This window comes from Saxophila tyrrhenica (genome assembly GCF_035928015.1).
Source record: "Saxophila tyrrhenica strain CCFEE 5935 chromosome Unknown scaffold_36, whole genome shotgun sequence".
In the NCBI taxonomy this organism is placed as follows: Eukaryota; Fungi; Ascomycota; class Dothideomycetes; order Mycosphaerellales; family Extremaceae; genus Saxophila; species Saxophila tyrrhenica.
In genome coordinates, this window is record NW_027041768.1 from 23,099 (window position 1) to 38,708 (window position 15,610).

Sequence of the window (15,610 nt, forward strand, 5' to 3'; positions counted from 1 at the left end):
CCCTGTTGTCAGGCAACGGACAAGGTGATGGTAACCCGTGCCCCAATTGTATCGACCGCGGCCAGATATGCATTACAGCTCCAGGGCGTGGGCGGGCCTTTATGGCCATTTCCACGCCTGCAACGACGGCGGAGCGGTCTACACCATCAACTACCCAAGGACCAGAAGGCGACACTGGGACCACAGCAGCCTCTAGCTCCCTGCTCTCAGTACCGCAACCAACCCAAACTCGAGAAGAGGAGTCATTCGGGACTGAAGAGGGTCCAGACGAGCTCTACGAGGGCAGCAGTGTTCTTTCAGACGACAAAGTATGCCTTCTTTGCCACCAGGACTTCCCTTGTGATGTAGGCTGACTCTCAACGCGAACAGACAAACTGGGAGTACCATGGCAAGTTGACCTTGTGTTTTGGAGGCTTTCGGCAAAATTCTCATGTGTCTCCCAGGACCGCGTTCTTATCTCTCGATATGTTCCAAACCCGGCGTGAGGTGGGTGAATGGCAAGACTCAGAGTGTGGACTTCTCGCAAACTGCAGCCGAGTTCTCCTCATACATCACCGGGCGGCTGAAGATGGATACGGACTTGTCTTCAGCGAGAGTGCCTGATCCTGATCCTCAGACAGCCTGGAGATACACTCGAGGTAAGCTGACAGGACCGTCTGTCTGAATTCACATCCGAGACCTTCGTACTTACTTGATGCAGCTTACTTTGATCAAGCTCTGGACGCTTCGCTTGGAATCGTGCAACGTACGTGGTTTGAGAAGCACCTTACCGCCCATCAAGCAGGGCTCGTGAGCGATACAAGTGCTACATGGCTTGCGCTGCGGAGCGTTGTATTTGCCGCCGGCTGTCGAATCGAGCTGTCGAAATCCCAAACCTTTCGCAAAGCCAGCAAGCAGGCATGGCGATACTTCGAGACTGCCCTCGCGGTGTACGCAAGACTCATCTTCCTGAAGACTTCCATTATGGGCGTACAGGCTTTGACACTGATGGTAAGCTGCCTTCTTGACCTCTCGAAGCGACTGCAAGCTAATACGACGATCGTTCCCATGGGCCTACTACACTCAAAACTTTGGCACCCCTTGCCTTGAGTATATGCTCATATCGGATGCAGTGCGTCTTGCTTTTGCCAAAGGCCTGCATCGAGCGGCTCCTCCATCACAGGACTTGTCTACGCAAGAGCTCAACGATCGCAACTGCATATTTTGGGGCGTGTACTGTCTAGAAAAGCAGATCACCCTGCAGGCAAGTCGTCCGTCGGTCAGTCTTCCATCCAAACATTGCAGCATTTTTGGTGTTCACAAGGCTGTTCAGATTATCGACGACGATGAGATCACTTGCGCGTTGCCGCAACATGTCAACAATGGCAGCGCATCGAACCTTGCGTACTGCCACAGCCTCATACGACTTTCTCAGCTGCTATCAAGATCAGAGAAGCGCCTGTCTACAGCTCGATATCTGCGCTCCGGAGGCAAGCTGCTGATGGAAGCCATCGCGGAGTTGCAAGGCGAGCTCGACAGCGTACGAGATACGCTCAACCAGTCCTTTGATCTCCAGCTTGGTCAATGCCTTCAGCCAGCGTCCTTGCCGCCACTGGTCAGCCTTGATCAGTTACTGTATCTCCACTACGCATATCTGAATGCTACACTGAGCATACACACTGTGCTAAGCTACCCATGGCTCCGTGCCTTGACAGGCCTGCATTCGCAAGAGACTTCCGAGATGCAAACGAATCAGTCGGCAGAGTCTGTGGCGAGAGCAGCCCGGGCGGCCATTCTACTAACCGAACACATCAATCTCAGAGCACACACCACTCTTCCGTAAGTCGCAATGCCTTTTCGGTTGCGATTCGCCGGAAAATTCTCGGTCACTAGCACCAACTAACCCTCTGCGGCGCAGCGTTGCATATTTCGGTCCCGTGTACGCAATGACCAGCCTATTCGTGTATTGCCTCGATGAGGGAGCCGATGTGTGCAGTCTAGCCCTTCTCGACGTTGCCACCGGCTATTTTGCGCGACTACAGCTTGCAACCGGTGCGGTTGTACCGGCTCGCGTCGCACGAGAGCTTTCTTCTCTAGCACACCGATATCACCAGGCACCTCAGGACACATCTCTCAACAGCACATCTTCGCCAAACGATCCCGAGCTTGCGGGCGGCGGCCTCGGTGCGGAATATTACGACCAGCTATGGGATCCTGGCGACATTGGAAACCCCTTGCCACTTGATTTCGAGGATTGGAGTGCCCTTCTACCCGTCTCGTCGGAGGAAGATCCCATCAATCTCGAGTTGTGGCAAAGTTGACTCAAGCATCCCACGCCACCAACCCCACGGTATCCCCGGACTCTCGGCACTCCGCCTTGGACATCTTACTAACCTGATCCGTTCGGAGGACAGGCTCTTCCCCAGCGGGGTCAACCAACAACTAGTATGGTATTTGCCATGCAATCTTCTCTTGGACCAGGCCTCTGATAGTTGACCTTTTTTCAGTTCGCATGCCTGCAATTGCAGACAACAGCAGAAAAAAAGTGTCGCGGGGAATGAACAACCCACCATGTTCTTGTCTTTCTCCAATGGTTTCCTACTATCATTGGCCTTCGCTGGCCTCCTGGTCTTCCTCTTCAGCAAAGTCTACAATGTTGGACAGCGCCCACCTGACCTTCCTCCTGGTCCGCCAACCATTCCTGTCCTTGGAAACCTTCATCAAGTGAGCCGCGTATCAAACCGTGACCACAAGAGCACGCTTTGACATTACGCCTTCCAGATGCCCACTGTCAAACCCCATATTCAACTGCAGAAATGGGCCGACGAGTACGGGTGAGGCTGCCTTTGCGAACACATCTTGACTGAGCCGATATTTTGTTGACCATCAATACCAGACCGGTCTATTCTTTGATGCTCGGCACCAAAACCATGATTGTGCTGTCCAGTGACGTCGCCGTGAAAGATATTCTAGATCGTCGCAGCGGCGACTACTCCGACCGACCGGACATGTACATTGGTCAGACCATCGCCAGCGGTGGCATGAGACTTGTCGTCATGGTATGCCCCAGCGGACCCGCCATATGTTGCTCGCGCTGACGAACACCACCAGCGGTACGGCAAGTTCTGGCGTATGATTCACAAGACCATCCACAACATCCTCAACATCAAAGCCGCTGTCACATACGTTCCTTACCAAGACCTAGAAAACAAGGTAATGCTGCAAGGGTTCCTGGATGACCCCGAGCATTTCCTGGGCCATCTTCGCCGGTATACTTTCTCTCTGTCGACGCAAATTGTCTTCGGATACCGTGCTCCAGACACCCAGGACCCGAATCTGCAGCAGCTCTTCTGGGTGAGTGCAATACGATATCACGACGAAGCGTGCGTTTCTATATCAGACTACTGACCCTGCCACGCGGCGCACAGAGCTTCGAGCGGTGGTCGAAACTTGCTGGAAGCGCCAGCGCTCAGCTCACCGACCTGTTTCCCGCGATCCAGTCTCTTCCGCGCTTTCTGTCTCCTCAAGTACGTGAAGCAGAGTGGCTTCACGGGAAGGAGAAAGATCTCTATGTCCGCCTGTGGATGCGGGCGAAGCGTGGGCTCGAAGCAGGCACGGGACATGTAGGTCGTCCATCAATTTTGCTTGCGGCGTGACGACCACGCTGACCTTCTATACGACAGCCGTGCTTTTGTAACGATCTTCTCCGCGCTCAGAAAGTGGAACAGTTCAATGACGATCAAGCCGCCTACATCAGTGGGTCTTTACTAGAGGCCGGATCAGATACTACTGCCGCGATCCTCTACGGCTTCATTCTTGCCATGCTAGTTTGGCCGTCCGTTCAAGAGAAAGTCCGCGCCGAAGTCGACAGCGTCGTTGGTGCCGAGCGTCTTCCTACCATCGACGACTACCCCAACCTACCCTACGTGCGATCCTGCATCAAGGAATCCATGCGCTGGATGCCAACCGTGATTCTCGGCGTCCCGCATGCAGCCCTCCGTGAAGACCATTACAACGGCTATCGCATACCCGCCGGTGCGACCGTCATCAATAATGTCTGGGCCATACACATGGATGACAAGCGCAGTCCTTCTCCGCGTACCTTCAACCCCGACCGCTTTGCCGACGACACTCGAACACTGTACGAATCTGCTACTGGCGAAGCCTCAAAGCGAGACAACTACGTCTTCGGCGCTGGGCGGCGTCTGTGCCAGGGTATCCACATCGCGGAACGGTCGCTGTTCTTGGGCATAGCGAGGCTGATGTGGGCATTCGAATTTACGCCAGCCATTGATGAACGTACGGGGCAGAAGGTGACATACGACGTCGACGACCTTGTGGGCGGTATCACCGTCGAACCACGCCACTACCCTTGTACCATCACATCTCGCAGTGGAGCAAAGGCAGAGCTCATCCGGGAATCTGTAAAGTCGGACGCTGAGACATTCCTCGACCCTGGCACAGGCCAATGGAAGAAGACTCCCGAGGGCATGGCATTCAGTACTTGGGTTGATGTGGATGCTTGAAAACACTCATATAATCACCATGTACATAGTCAAATCGTACCTGCTCATCAATAAGCCGTCTTGACTCCTCCCCTCAGTCCGCCGTTCCATAGACAACAAACGCTCATCTCCTCGCACCACTTCTGCACCATCCAAGGCTGGAGCGGTTCTTCAACCACTTCCCATTCAGGCTCTTCGGCAATCTCAGCATCGTCCTTCTTCTTTCGGCCCTTCTTCTTGGGCCGCGGGTTCTGCTTCTTGACCTCCACCTTCATCCCTCGCTCGTTGAGCCAGGCAGTTAGATCTTCCAGTACGATGGGATCGTAGAGTAGAATCTTCTGCCACCAAGAAGGTTTATCCGAGTTGTCGGTACGCGGGCCAGCCTTCACAGCTTGCGTGATGCGTGTGAAGGTTGCTGCTCGCACTGACTGCCAATGTGAGTCGCCAGACTTCAGCGTAGGAACGACCACTGCCGGTGCTTTTGCTTCGAGCTCGCGTGCCTTCACAGGAGTCAACTTGAGTGGTGTGACGGCCGGAGAGAGGGACTTGGCTCGTCGCCGAGGCGGAGAGGGCGTCACGGGGGCGTCTGAGTCTGAGATCACATCTATGTCAATGAACTCAGTAGCTGCCGCTGGCTGGGAGGCGACTGTTGCATTGTTGCTTTGATGTTGTAACTCAGCTGTGATCGCCGCCGCCGCCTTAGGTGGGCGTCCTCGTTTACGCGGCGGTGAAGACTTGCTCTGTTGACCCAGGGGTACTGCCTTCGCGGCAGCAGTGTCAGCTGGCGGTGAAACGTTCTTTGCAGGCTTTGTCCTAGCTTTTGTGGAATAAGGAGAAGCGAGCACCGGCAGGTTGCGATCAAGCAGTCGCAATGGAGATCTCATCGGCATGACCGACTGTGGAAGGGGTGGTCCAATTTTCCGGTTGTCTTTCGCGGGCGCCGGAGAGCCATCATCATTCACCACGATGTCAGTCACTTCGTTCCCGGGGTGAGGTAGTACGGGTGCAGCTATCGAGTCGTCACTGCCCAGAAGCATCCACGTATCATCATCGTTGTCGTCACGGTCGTTTGCGTCGTTGGCAGGAGAAGATGGTGGTAGCTCCAGTGGCGATGGGGAAGTTTGCAGGCCAGTGGCCAAGCTGTTGGCCTGAATGGGAGGGACTATTGGCCCTTCAGTGCCTTGCGGAACACCGAAGGTACCCTCGCGGGCTTCAGCATGAGGTATACAGGGGACGTCGTCTGCGCCTCGTGACTTAAAGACCACGCCAGAAGATGCAAGCCCGGACGGCGCTGCTGCAACATCAGACGTTCGTGCGAGACTTCGTCGTGGGCCAGAGAGCGAATTGATCGGAGGGATCTTAACCACTCCACCATTCCTGTCTCGCGATGATGTACACCAGTGCTCTTTGTCGGCTTGACCGACCGACAAGTTGGTCCCATGAGGAGCAGTTGGCACACGAACGCAGCTCTTCCAGCTCGGAGGCGACGCTATGGCTTGCGTACCCTGCTTCTGAGGCGAAAGACTGGCGCTGGTATCAGGCTGTAGCATCATCTCGGATTCCCTCACAGCAGCCTGCATATCGCGTATGAACGCCGCATCTTCGTCCACAGCAAGCTGGCTCGATGTGCCAAATACGAAATCCTGCTTATCGAATTGTGCAGTAGCATGGCCTGGGGAGAAGAGCTTCGGCTTGTGATCTGCTTCGTTGAACTTCACCTTCGCCGTCTTTGGCTTTGCTTTGGTTCTGGCCTTGGGCTTCGAATTCTCGACTGTGTTATCATCCGCGACCGCAGTAGGTTTGGTACGAGGCTTTCGCAGCTTCTTCGCCTTGGACGCAGGCCGGGTTCCTGCTGCAGGCATGACTGTCTCCTGCGGCAGCGGTGGTGGCTTGTCCTTGTCCGCCGTGAAAAGCTCCGAGACAACAGTATCTGGCTGTCTAGATGGCTGCTGAGGCGGCTGAAACGCCGCAGTTGCCAGGGCAGTAATCGTTTGCACCTTTTTTGCAGGTTTCTTGGGCTTCTTCTCCTTCGTAGGTTTTGTAACCGCAGAATGCTCGGTGACTTGCCTCTGCTGGCCAGCAGCTGCGGTATTGGTACTGGAATCGGCGAGCTCGATTCGCCGTCGCTTGGTTGCAGCTTCAAGCCGAACGTCACGCATCGATGGAGTAGCCGAGTTGATATCAGACATGTATCCAAAGCCGCTCAGGACTGTCGAGAGGTGTTGCTTGGGTGGAGAGTTTGGGAAAGCGTCCTCGTGTGAGGGTGCTGGCGAGAGGTCGAGTGGAGCGTGGATGGTGTCAGTGTCTTTGGGTGGTGTCCAGCCTATCCGCCGCTTTGCTGCCGCATGATGAATTGGACCAGGCAGTTCTCCAGGCGTTTCTGCAGACAATTCTCTGGGTAGGATCGGCGCGACATAAGGTGCTTCGATAGTGTTTGGTGCAGTTACTTTTGGAACCAGTCCTTGACTTTCTCGGCTTGCGAAGTGCGCAGACGTCTCCTCTGTTACGGGAACATCGAGTTGCTCCACTTCAGCAGAGATGCTGGCGTCGACCTCCAAGTGGTGCTCTTCTCGACCGAAAGCGAATGCTCCGAATCCCTTGCTGCGCGCTGGTGCATCGCTCTTGGTCTCCTGGCCCCCTCCGCGTGCCTCTTCAGGAGCCTGAAGCACAGTTCCATCATCGTCTGGCTCGTCGGAATTCAGAATGAAGGATGCAGACTTGGCTTTCCTCTTCCGCGACTTCTTGACAGGCTTGTCCAGGCCAGCATCAGCTTTCTTCGTGGCAGCATTGCGGACCTTGGTTGTCTTCTTGCGCTGCTGCACGGGTCCAGGGCTTTCGCCTACCTTGAACGCGTATTCTGACAGTGTCACAGTCGGCGTCCTCGTCCGTATTGTGGGTAGGTCCACGCCAGGCGAAGCCTTGGTCGGTGTAGCGTTGGTTGTGCCCACATCGCCGCCGACAGCATGATGCCTGAAGACGTGCAGTCGTTCTGAGGGAGACGCGGCCGCAACCACCGCCACATCTTTGACTGCCTCCTCCGTCTTGCGCCTCTTGCGTGGCCTCGTCAGCTTGCTGGTGCCTGCGGTCTCTATCTGCTTCTCTTTGCTGCCTTGCCCCTTCTTCGGCTTTATAGCTTCGCCTTCCCCTCCCAATCCAACATCTCTGTCCAGCTCAGCTGTCGCGAAGTGATTCGACTTGACTAGGCTGCCCGCGCTCGCAAAGCCCATGTTGACGCCATCCGGCACGTGTTGCGCTCTCGATCCGGTCTTGAGGCCAGCTGCTCGCGGTCGCACAAATGCCGAGGGCAAAAGCAGCGAAGCGGAAGAGGAGGATACGGGTCGGTCATTGCTCTCGGGGATGCTGGGCGGAGTGATGGGAGGCGAAGAGCTGTTGATGACCACCGGGCTATGGGTGGCAGCGGGCATGGTGGCGAATCGCGAACAACGCAACCATTGCGGAAGGAGTGGCGGGAGTCGAGACAGCTTCAACTCGGCGGCGACATGTAGCACAGCGGCGGTATTTGGACGGTGTTGTGGACGACAAGATGAAGTTGGGATTCATGAAGCTGAAACGCGGGCAATCGCGAGTGCACGTGACACGAAAGTTGGTCGATGTGGATCAAGCACTCTCCATTCTGCTATACTGCCATCCATGACCCTTCTTAAGAACGGTCTAAGTGCTCTTCTTCTTCGCCTTCTTCCCCAACATGCCTTCACGCCAGTACCACACACCACTAAGCGCTGCCCCAGGTCCTAGAACCACACTCACAAACGCGATCACTGCAAAGGCCTGCACCATCCCGAGCGTCGTAAGGCCCAAGCTGTGAAGGTCCCACACGACGATGCACGCGCATGCGATTGAAGCTGCAAAAATAATCCAAAAGTCGATCTGAAAGATGAACAGCAAAGCCTGACTCATCGACCACGACTCCCGATTCTCGAGCATGAAAACGTCCCAGAGGCTTTGCTGAGGATCGTTGGATGTCAAGCATATGCCTATGACTCCGACATGGACGACTGCGGAGATGACGGCGGATGAGACGTACAGCGTCTTGACCGTCTTCTCGCCGTTTCCTCTGGAGCCTTGGCCCACCTGAGAATCATCCGCGGCCCCGGCAAGCCGAGTGTAGGAAATCCAAAGGATGTTGACGAAGAACGGACTGGGTTGCCAGAGCGCGACCATAAATTGCTGCGTGTCAATGTCCAGGAAGGGGAGATACATGAGGGTGGTGGGAACCACGTATCCAACCAGAAGTGCTGGGAGAAGACCTCTCGCTGTAGTCGGAGGAATACTGTGGCTGTCGTTGCCGTAGACAGTCGTAGATGTAGTGAGAGTGAAACAAAGGTACCATAGCGGAATGATGATTGCTCCGCCGACGGTCTGGTAAAAGATGGCCCAGAAAGATGTGCTGCCAATGCAGTGTCAGTCAGCAATCTCATATTGAGACTGAAAGTACCTTACAAGCTGATCATCTTCCATCCACTACCCTTCCTCGCCGCCTCGACAGACCAGACCGTAATCACCGGGAGGAAGGAGAACAGAAAGTGGATCTGTTGCAGCTGAAACGCTCTGTCGATGCCCGCAGCGCCCGGCAAGAACGCTGCCACAAGGAATGACAAAAACATGTCGACGGGACCGAGTCCAGTATACGTTCTCCGGAGTACTATGTCGGTTTCCGGAAAGACAAATGGCTTCGGCTCTGTGATGAGCGCAAAGAACCCGCCAGCTGCATTGGAAGGTGGGCTGAGACGCATGTAATACGTCGCGAGCACGGCCAGGCCGACGAATGTTGCATAGCACACCACGCTTCTTGCAACAGGAAGGTTTGGCTGGTCCATTGTGAAGTGACGTCCGTAGCGTAGTTGACGTGTGCTGAGGTTTTGTAAAGTAGAAAGCCAGCAGGAAGTGGATGCGGAAATTCCAACAACTTGTCTTGATCTCCGAATGCGAATGCGACCTGTTGGTCCTCCGCGGCTAGTAGAGGATGGCTGACGTTCCTTCTCGAGCATGAGGCCGGGTTATGGAAGCCTTTCGGTGTTCCTGTTTATCGTCGCCATAAACCACGGTAATGATGTCAGAACGTGAACCACAGCTTGTACCACAGTGCAGTGCAGAGCAATTCATGGTCGACGGCGATTTTTCGTGCCCAATCTCCAATGAACATTCTGCTGTGGGAACGTCCGAGATCAGATAGCGCTCCGACGTCTCCGTCTCGCAGAGCTACGTCGTGCGACGCCGTTGGCTCGTTGACAAACTCCCAGTACAGTCGACTCCAGGGATTGGCGGCGTGTAGGAATTCGTAGTCAAATGCACCACGATCGTGTGATGGAATCGCGTCGCGGAGAAAACCGAGATAGCTCTTGAGCGCGTTTCGAATATCATTGAGTTGACAATCTGACCACTGGTTGCGCCGATGCCACAGGTGTGTGTCGTGCCAGCCGTGAGTCACCTCCCGGGTGTTTCCCAGATCACCGAGAAGCCAGTCGTCTGGGCCTTGAACGAACAGATTCTGCGGTTTGACGTCGTCATGACAATAGCCTTGGGCATGAAGAGTACGCAGGTCTGTCACCACCCTAGCCAAGGAAGGACGATATTTGTTATCGAGCTGCTCTGTAGATTTTCCGACGCGCTGCAGGCGGTGAGAGAATTCCACCAGCGTGCCCCCAGAGACAAAAGGTGTCACCATGGTCCATTGCCAGTCTTCCGGGGAACTTCCAGCATTGCGTAACACGAAGTAGTCGAGGACAGGGACAAACGCTGAGTGGTCAGCAGTATTGTGCCCACCAAGCGTGAGGCTGGCTTCAATCTCTGAAGGCCAGCTGCGAGTGAACTCGTCGAAAGAGGGCTGCAGGTGTGATGGAAGCGGGTTTCGAGCGTTGGCACTGATGGTCTTGACAATCACTTGGTCGGAGGCATCATTGGCATTGTCCGAGCACAAGTAGACCAGGCCCTGAGCGCCGGCCTTGAGATGTCGTAGGATCCGGTAGCGTTCGTCGATGTGCGTGCCGTTGAACCAGCGAACTGGGCGCTGAGGGGGCACTACTGTTGACCGGATGTCCAGAGCAGTGGCCTGGAAGTCGATGGGATATTCTCGAATTGCTTTATCATGTCTGTCTCGCAGCTCGCGCACGAAGACCAGGAGCAGCACAAGCCCAACGGCAGCACGAGTGAGCAGCCGCCGAATTCTGAGAAGTCTGTTCATTGTCGTGGTCAATGGCGTCAAGTTGTTAACGCCGTGCTCGTGGACAAAGGACGGGGGGAGGAGGCATTATCAGACATCCTTCTTCTGCCATGGCTACGTATGTACGCAGGTGCAGGCACGCAGGTTTTGCAAAGCAACTGCCTTGGAGGCGCTTGGAATATCGCCGCCTCAGCCGGTCGATCAAGTAGGGTCTAGGAGGTATTAGGGTGCGCGACAGAGATTGGATCCAGTCGCAGCGCTCTTGGCTTGCTGTGGCGTTTGTCTGGCGACGTTCTAGCCAGCCTGAAACATGAAACGTTCCGCTCCGCGCCGCGGCAGCCACGATGACGGGGATCTGGGCAGTGCTTGACGATGCATTAGGAGGTAACACTCGGGCTCTGTTCGTTACCAGCACGCTTCTTGAGTCAGAGAGCTACTTCAGCAACAGCAACAACACCTCAAGCGCTTGGTGGCTACTTTTTCTACAGGTCCCCCGAGAAAGCCACGAAACCAACATCGTTCCTTGCAACATACGTCTCGCTATGACTTCAATAACCAATTGAGAGGAATCCATTGAGCTCCAACCTCCCGCTGGAAAGACACTACTACCCGTTGTTACCACCCTCTAGACTCGCCGAACCTCCTTCCATATCCATACCCTCCGTAGCCCTGATAGCTTCGTCCGGATCTCGCCGACACCTGCTTCGCGGCCATGCGCAATGCAGTCGCTTTCTGCTCCACTGTCAGGATAGCCATCTCGTCTCCGGCGAAGAGTTCATCGGCAACATCCAGAGCACATCCACTATCCTTGACGCCCGCATACCTCCAATAATGCGGCTGTGCTTTGCGGAAGACGAGCGGCTGGCATGCGTTGCCCTCAGAGAAGCCGGCTCTTCCCTCATCGTTGAAGTTTAAGTCACATGTTACCGTATGAGATCACCAACCGGTTCGTCTTTGGCTCTTCCTGAGCGTTGATGCGGTATCGAGCATAGCCTCCCGACTCCAGTGTCACCGAGGAGCTGTACCCCTGCCAGAAGAGTGATCGGCCAATTGCATCGATGGGCTGGATGTAAAACCCCTCCGTTCCTTCTGTCTGCCCCAGTCGCCAGACCGTAGGCTCGGCATTGGGACGAGCAACAATGTAGCCGTTAGGTCAGATTGCCCTGTGGAGCCTCAAGTGTGACGTTCATGGAGCGGTCGCAGAAGAGGCCTTCGTTCATGCCTTCAATGTACTGATCGACCATGTGCTGAGAGACACTTGGTGGCTTGGTGTCCTTGTGCTCCTTAATTGTGTGAAAACTGGTGTCTTGATCATTTGAAAGCGGATGCTGGACTCGTTCGGATTCATCCCAGCTTGGTGCTGCGAAGGCCAGTGGCAGCAGCTGTGCCGCTGAGGCGGTGATGAAAGCACCGGCGAGCTTCATGTTTGGAAGATGGAAGAGATGACAAGGAGACTGTGAACTATACCATGCGAGAGACGGCCCAGCTGCGGCGGCGTGCCAGGTATATATGGCGCTGTGGGATGGAGCAAAGTCCGATCATTTGTGTTTTTCTCCTTCGATTGACTCGAGGTTGCCATACTGCAAATCCTCGATCGAGCACGATACGCGCTTTGTCCAGCTCACCGCGCATTGGCGCACTGTACTGAGCGCTGATTCTCCGATGGGAACACAGTAATTGCTCGATCCAATGCAGCCCGGTTTTGAATGTTTTAAGCCCACGGTGTGTGGGCTTCTTCCAGGTTCCGGCACTCTCGGCAGCTACAGCTGTGTAAGAAGGGACCGGTTGCAGGATGAAATTGGAGATGATCAGGCATGCTCATTCATCTTTTCCAGTGATTCTTGTTCCTTTGCGACTTCTCCCAATAAGGCCGGTGATGGAGTGTGGACTCCAGTCGGCGACGAAGTTGTGACAGCGCGGCGCAGGCAGAGAAGGCCATACCCATGGTTGAGGCTCTCGTTTTCGTTGCTCAGTATGCTGATGTATCTTCTTAACAAGACCACATGCACGACGCAGATAGCCACGACGTAACAGGTCCGGTAATGAGGTCCAGGGGCCCAGGCCGGGGTCAGACAATGGCCAGCTCGAAAGTAATGCTCTCCTTACCGGAGTCAACTCACCCAGGCCACGGAGGCGACCTCTGTAGAGGATCTGCCAGCGCTTGCATAGCCATATCTTGGAAGGACTAGGTAGGAGATAAGCAGACAAGTGAAGTCGACGGGAGGGTCTGTGGTTTGGCCAAGAGCAAGGGGGGGGGGGAGAGCTGGGACAGGGGACCCCAGTCACCTTCACTAACAGACCTACCTTCACTTCGACTTCTCAGCAGAAAGACGACGCATGGCTATGGCTATGTGATAAAACGACCAGACGCCTTTCTTGATCTCGCTAAAGCTGAGAGAGCGTAACATCAGGACTCAGCTGGCTTCGCTATCTATCTCACATGCAAGCCTGCTTACACATCGACATCCCTCTTCCTACTAAGCATGCTCTGACAGGCGGCTGTGCAGGAGTCGACACTCGGTTCTGGAAGATGGGAGTTAAGCGACGGACAGCTCAACACCTTCCTGCAGACTCATCTTCATATGCCCTTCCGGTCTTGAGATGCCCGGGGCCCGATGCAGTACGCCTCTCGCAGAGTGCTCGATGATCGCAGCATTCGCGATGACCACGGTAGCAAGATGCTGTTCCTACCGTCCCTCGAACACCGTGGAGACAAAAGGGCCCTGCTGCCCACCGTGGACCTCCGCCATGTCTCATTCGCTTCGATATCAAAACCATGGAAGACAACACTGGCCGTAGGGGATTGCTTAGATCGACCACTCAGCACGCTGTAGCTCAACTGTTGGGAGTCGCCATCTGTACAGCAGTACTTTTGCTGTTTGCCGCACTGTCTTTCTCGAAGATTACCTTGCCCAGATACACCGCCGAGTACGCGCAGAAAGACACTCAACAAGTGGTCAACCTGATTATAACCGTCGTCGCTACGGTGATTGGGATACTGCTGAGCCATTGCCGTCGGTGTGTGGGAGTCCTGAAAAGAGCAACGTACAGAACTGACTTTCGACATTCTCCAGCCTTACCAACGAAGCTGAGACAAAAAGCGAGCTGCGAAACCCAGAACTCACAATCCCTCGCTTGCATGTTCATATCGAAGCGGCAGGAGGCGCTCATGCTGCGATGGGTGCGCCAGCGGTGCACAATCGACAGGTTCGGCGACTGTTGGCCTTCTACCTCTTCGCCATCATCATCTTTGGCTTCCTCAATTCCGTCCTATCAGTCATCTTCGTCATCGAGCCCATCATATCTGGGACCGGACATCAATCACCCGCTTACATACCTTTGGGCATCGATATTCCGCCTGATCACGACCCTTGTGTCGAGACTTTGAGTGCGCCCGGCTGTGCGTACGATCTGGCAATGACCTCTCTCAGCTCTCAGCTTATCACCTATCAGCCATGCCAAGTCGGCAGCGTTACCTTTGAGCCCCCGAACGGAACCATGGGTCTGCCCTACTGGGCCACGCAACACTTCTCCGATCAAGTTGAATCCAGTCGCTTCGAAGAGGAGCGTCGGCAGTATTGTCTTCCAGTCCTGGACCCAGACCTGATACACTGCACCGAGGAGCCGTACAACCAGCGAATTGGTCGGACGAACAGCAGTCTTGTAGGCTACGCTCCACTTGATCTAGTGAAGCGAGTCGACCACGCGGACATCGAAACCAACCAGGAGACCTACGAGATCGCGGTGCCGGTCAACGCCAGCGCGGGACAACTCAAGTACCGCACCGGTGATCAAGGAGACGGCGTGATGCTCGTTCGGATGTACCCCGAGGCCTCTCATGTAAACACCACTGTCATCACCGCAGTGGACAGTGTGGATCCCAGTCGAGTGGAGTCCAGCTACGCATCGTTGCTGTACTACTTGATGTACGGTGTGGAGCCGGATGCCTCCATCATACCTCTAAACGGCCCTTTCCACTTCGTGGCCAAGTGTGAGTTTGAGTCCATCAAGTATCGCGACAACTATCGATCTTCGTGGCGAAAAGTCGACTTCGTTCTCAAGAATGGCGTGTCGCGAGCTAACGTAACAGAGGAGCGCTGTCCCAACCTAAGAGGTAAGCCACGTTTTCGACGACGGCAGCGAATCCTTTGAACTGATTTTCTGCAGGGGATTGGACTTCCGGTTTCGACGATCTGTACTTCGACCTTGAAGGTGCCAGCGATGTGCTCTCCAGCACCGACGGCTACTGCAAGCTCCTCAATAGGAACATTGACAACTCAGACGGCACGAACATCTTCCATGGCATGTCACACCTCGATGCTATCGTCAACAAGGTGATCCACATCACATCCACCGCCTGGAGTCAGAGTGCCTATCACTATGCCATGCAGAATCAGTCCATCTACGACCACCCTGTGATGATGACCACCTTCTCGCACCTCTATGTCATCCGAGTGAATTGGACGCCTACCACGTACGTTGGCCTCATCTTAGCGCTTCTGATCACATTCAACATGTACATGCTCGCCGGACGCTGAATGCGGGCTACCTACCGCTTCGGCTTGAATGCAGAGACCTGGAACCTTCTGCAGCCTGTGGATCTGATGGCTTACTCCCTGGCCGCGTACCAGGACTTGATCCATGATCTGAATACCCGAGAGCACCGACGAATGGCCATGCGTGGGAAGTCGCTCACAGTGCTTCGCGAGACACCCGTGTGGGAAGGCACTCAGAGCTTGATCAAGCTGGTGACGGGCATGCAGCACCCAGCATTAGCGACATCTGCGAGCATTCCAGTCAGTCCAAGAAGCACTGCTGGAGGTATTCATGATGTAGTACAGCAGAAGTAGGAGGGACAGGTCTGAATGTTGCCGCAGGACGAGAGTGATGGCTGTGGTTTTGGATACGTGTAGTTGTTTGCAGAATGTGTGCAGTTGCTTAGAAG

At 54.9% G+C, this 15,610-nt stretch overlaps 6 protein-coding genes across 6 annotated transcripts; 3 read left to right on the top strand and 3 right to left on the bottom strand.

Moving 5' to 3' along the window:
• Positions 1–430: 430 nt before the first annotated feature.
• LTR77_011215 (uncharacterized protein) lies at positions 431–2,300 on the top strand (the record flags this gene model as incomplete). The annotated part of the gene is made up of 4 exons (XM_064808426.1): positions 431–638; positions 701–990; positions 1,304–1,818; positions 1,898–2,300. The coding sequence occupies 4 exons, from the start codon at positions 431–433 to the stop codon at positions 2,298–2,300; spliced, it is 1,416 nt and encodes a 471-aa protein (XP_064653382.1).
• Positions 2,301–2,760: 460 nt separating this feature from the next.
• Positions 2,761–4,505, top strand: LTR77_011216 (uncharacterized protein; the record flags this gene model as incomplete). The annotated part of the gene is made up of 5 exons (XM_064808427.1): positions 2,761–2,813; positions 2,876–3,038; positions 3,091–3,333; positions 3,408–3,602; positions 3,696–4,505. The coding sequence occupies 5 exons, from the start codon at positions 2,761–2,763 to the stop codon at positions 4,503–4,505; spliced, it is 1,464 nt and encodes a 487-aa protein (XP_064653383.1).
• Positions 4,506–4,552: 47 nt separating this feature from the next.
• On the bottom strand, positions 4,553–7,909 carry SLX4 (5'-flap endonuclease; the record flags this gene model as incomplete). Its single annotated transcript, XM_064808428.1, has 1 exon — positions 4,553–7,909. The coding sequence occupies one exon, from the start codon at positions 7,907–7,909 to the stop codon at positions 4,553–4,555; it is 3,357 nt and encodes a 1,118-aa protein (XP_064653384.1).
• A 247-nt stretch (positions 7,910–8,156) lies between these two features.
• LTR77_011218 (uncharacterized protein) lies at positions 8,157–9,322 on the bottom strand (the record flags this gene model as incomplete). The annotated part of the gene is made up of 2 exons (XM_064808429.1): positions 8,157–8,892; positions 8,946–9,322. The coding sequence occupies 2 exons, from the start codon at positions 9,320–9,322 to the stop codon at positions 8,157–8,159; spliced, it is 1,113 nt and encodes a 370-aa protein (XP_064653385.1).
• A 236-nt stretch (positions 9,323–9,558) lies between these two features.
• Positions 9,559–11,421, bottom strand: LTR77_011219 (uncharacterized protein; the record flags this gene model as incomplete). Its single annotated transcript, XM_064808430.1, has 2 exons — positions 9,559–10,678; positions 11,324–11,421. The coding sequence occupies 2 exons, from the start codon at positions 11,419–11,421 to the stop codon at positions 9,559–9,561; spliced, it is 1,218 nt and encodes a 405-aa protein (XP_064653386.1).
• Positions 11,422–13,842: 2,421 nt separating this feature from the next.
• Positions 13,843–15,203, top strand: LTR77_011220 (uncharacterized protein; the record flags this gene model as incomplete). The annotated part of the gene is made up of 2 exons (XM_064808431.1): positions 13,843–14,779; positions 14,833–15,203. 2 exons carry the CDS (start codon positions 13,843–13,845, stop codon positions 15,201–15,203), a joined length of 1,308 nt encoding a protein of 435 aa, XP_064653387.1.
• Between the last annotated feature and the right edge of the window lie 407 nt (positions 15,204–15,610).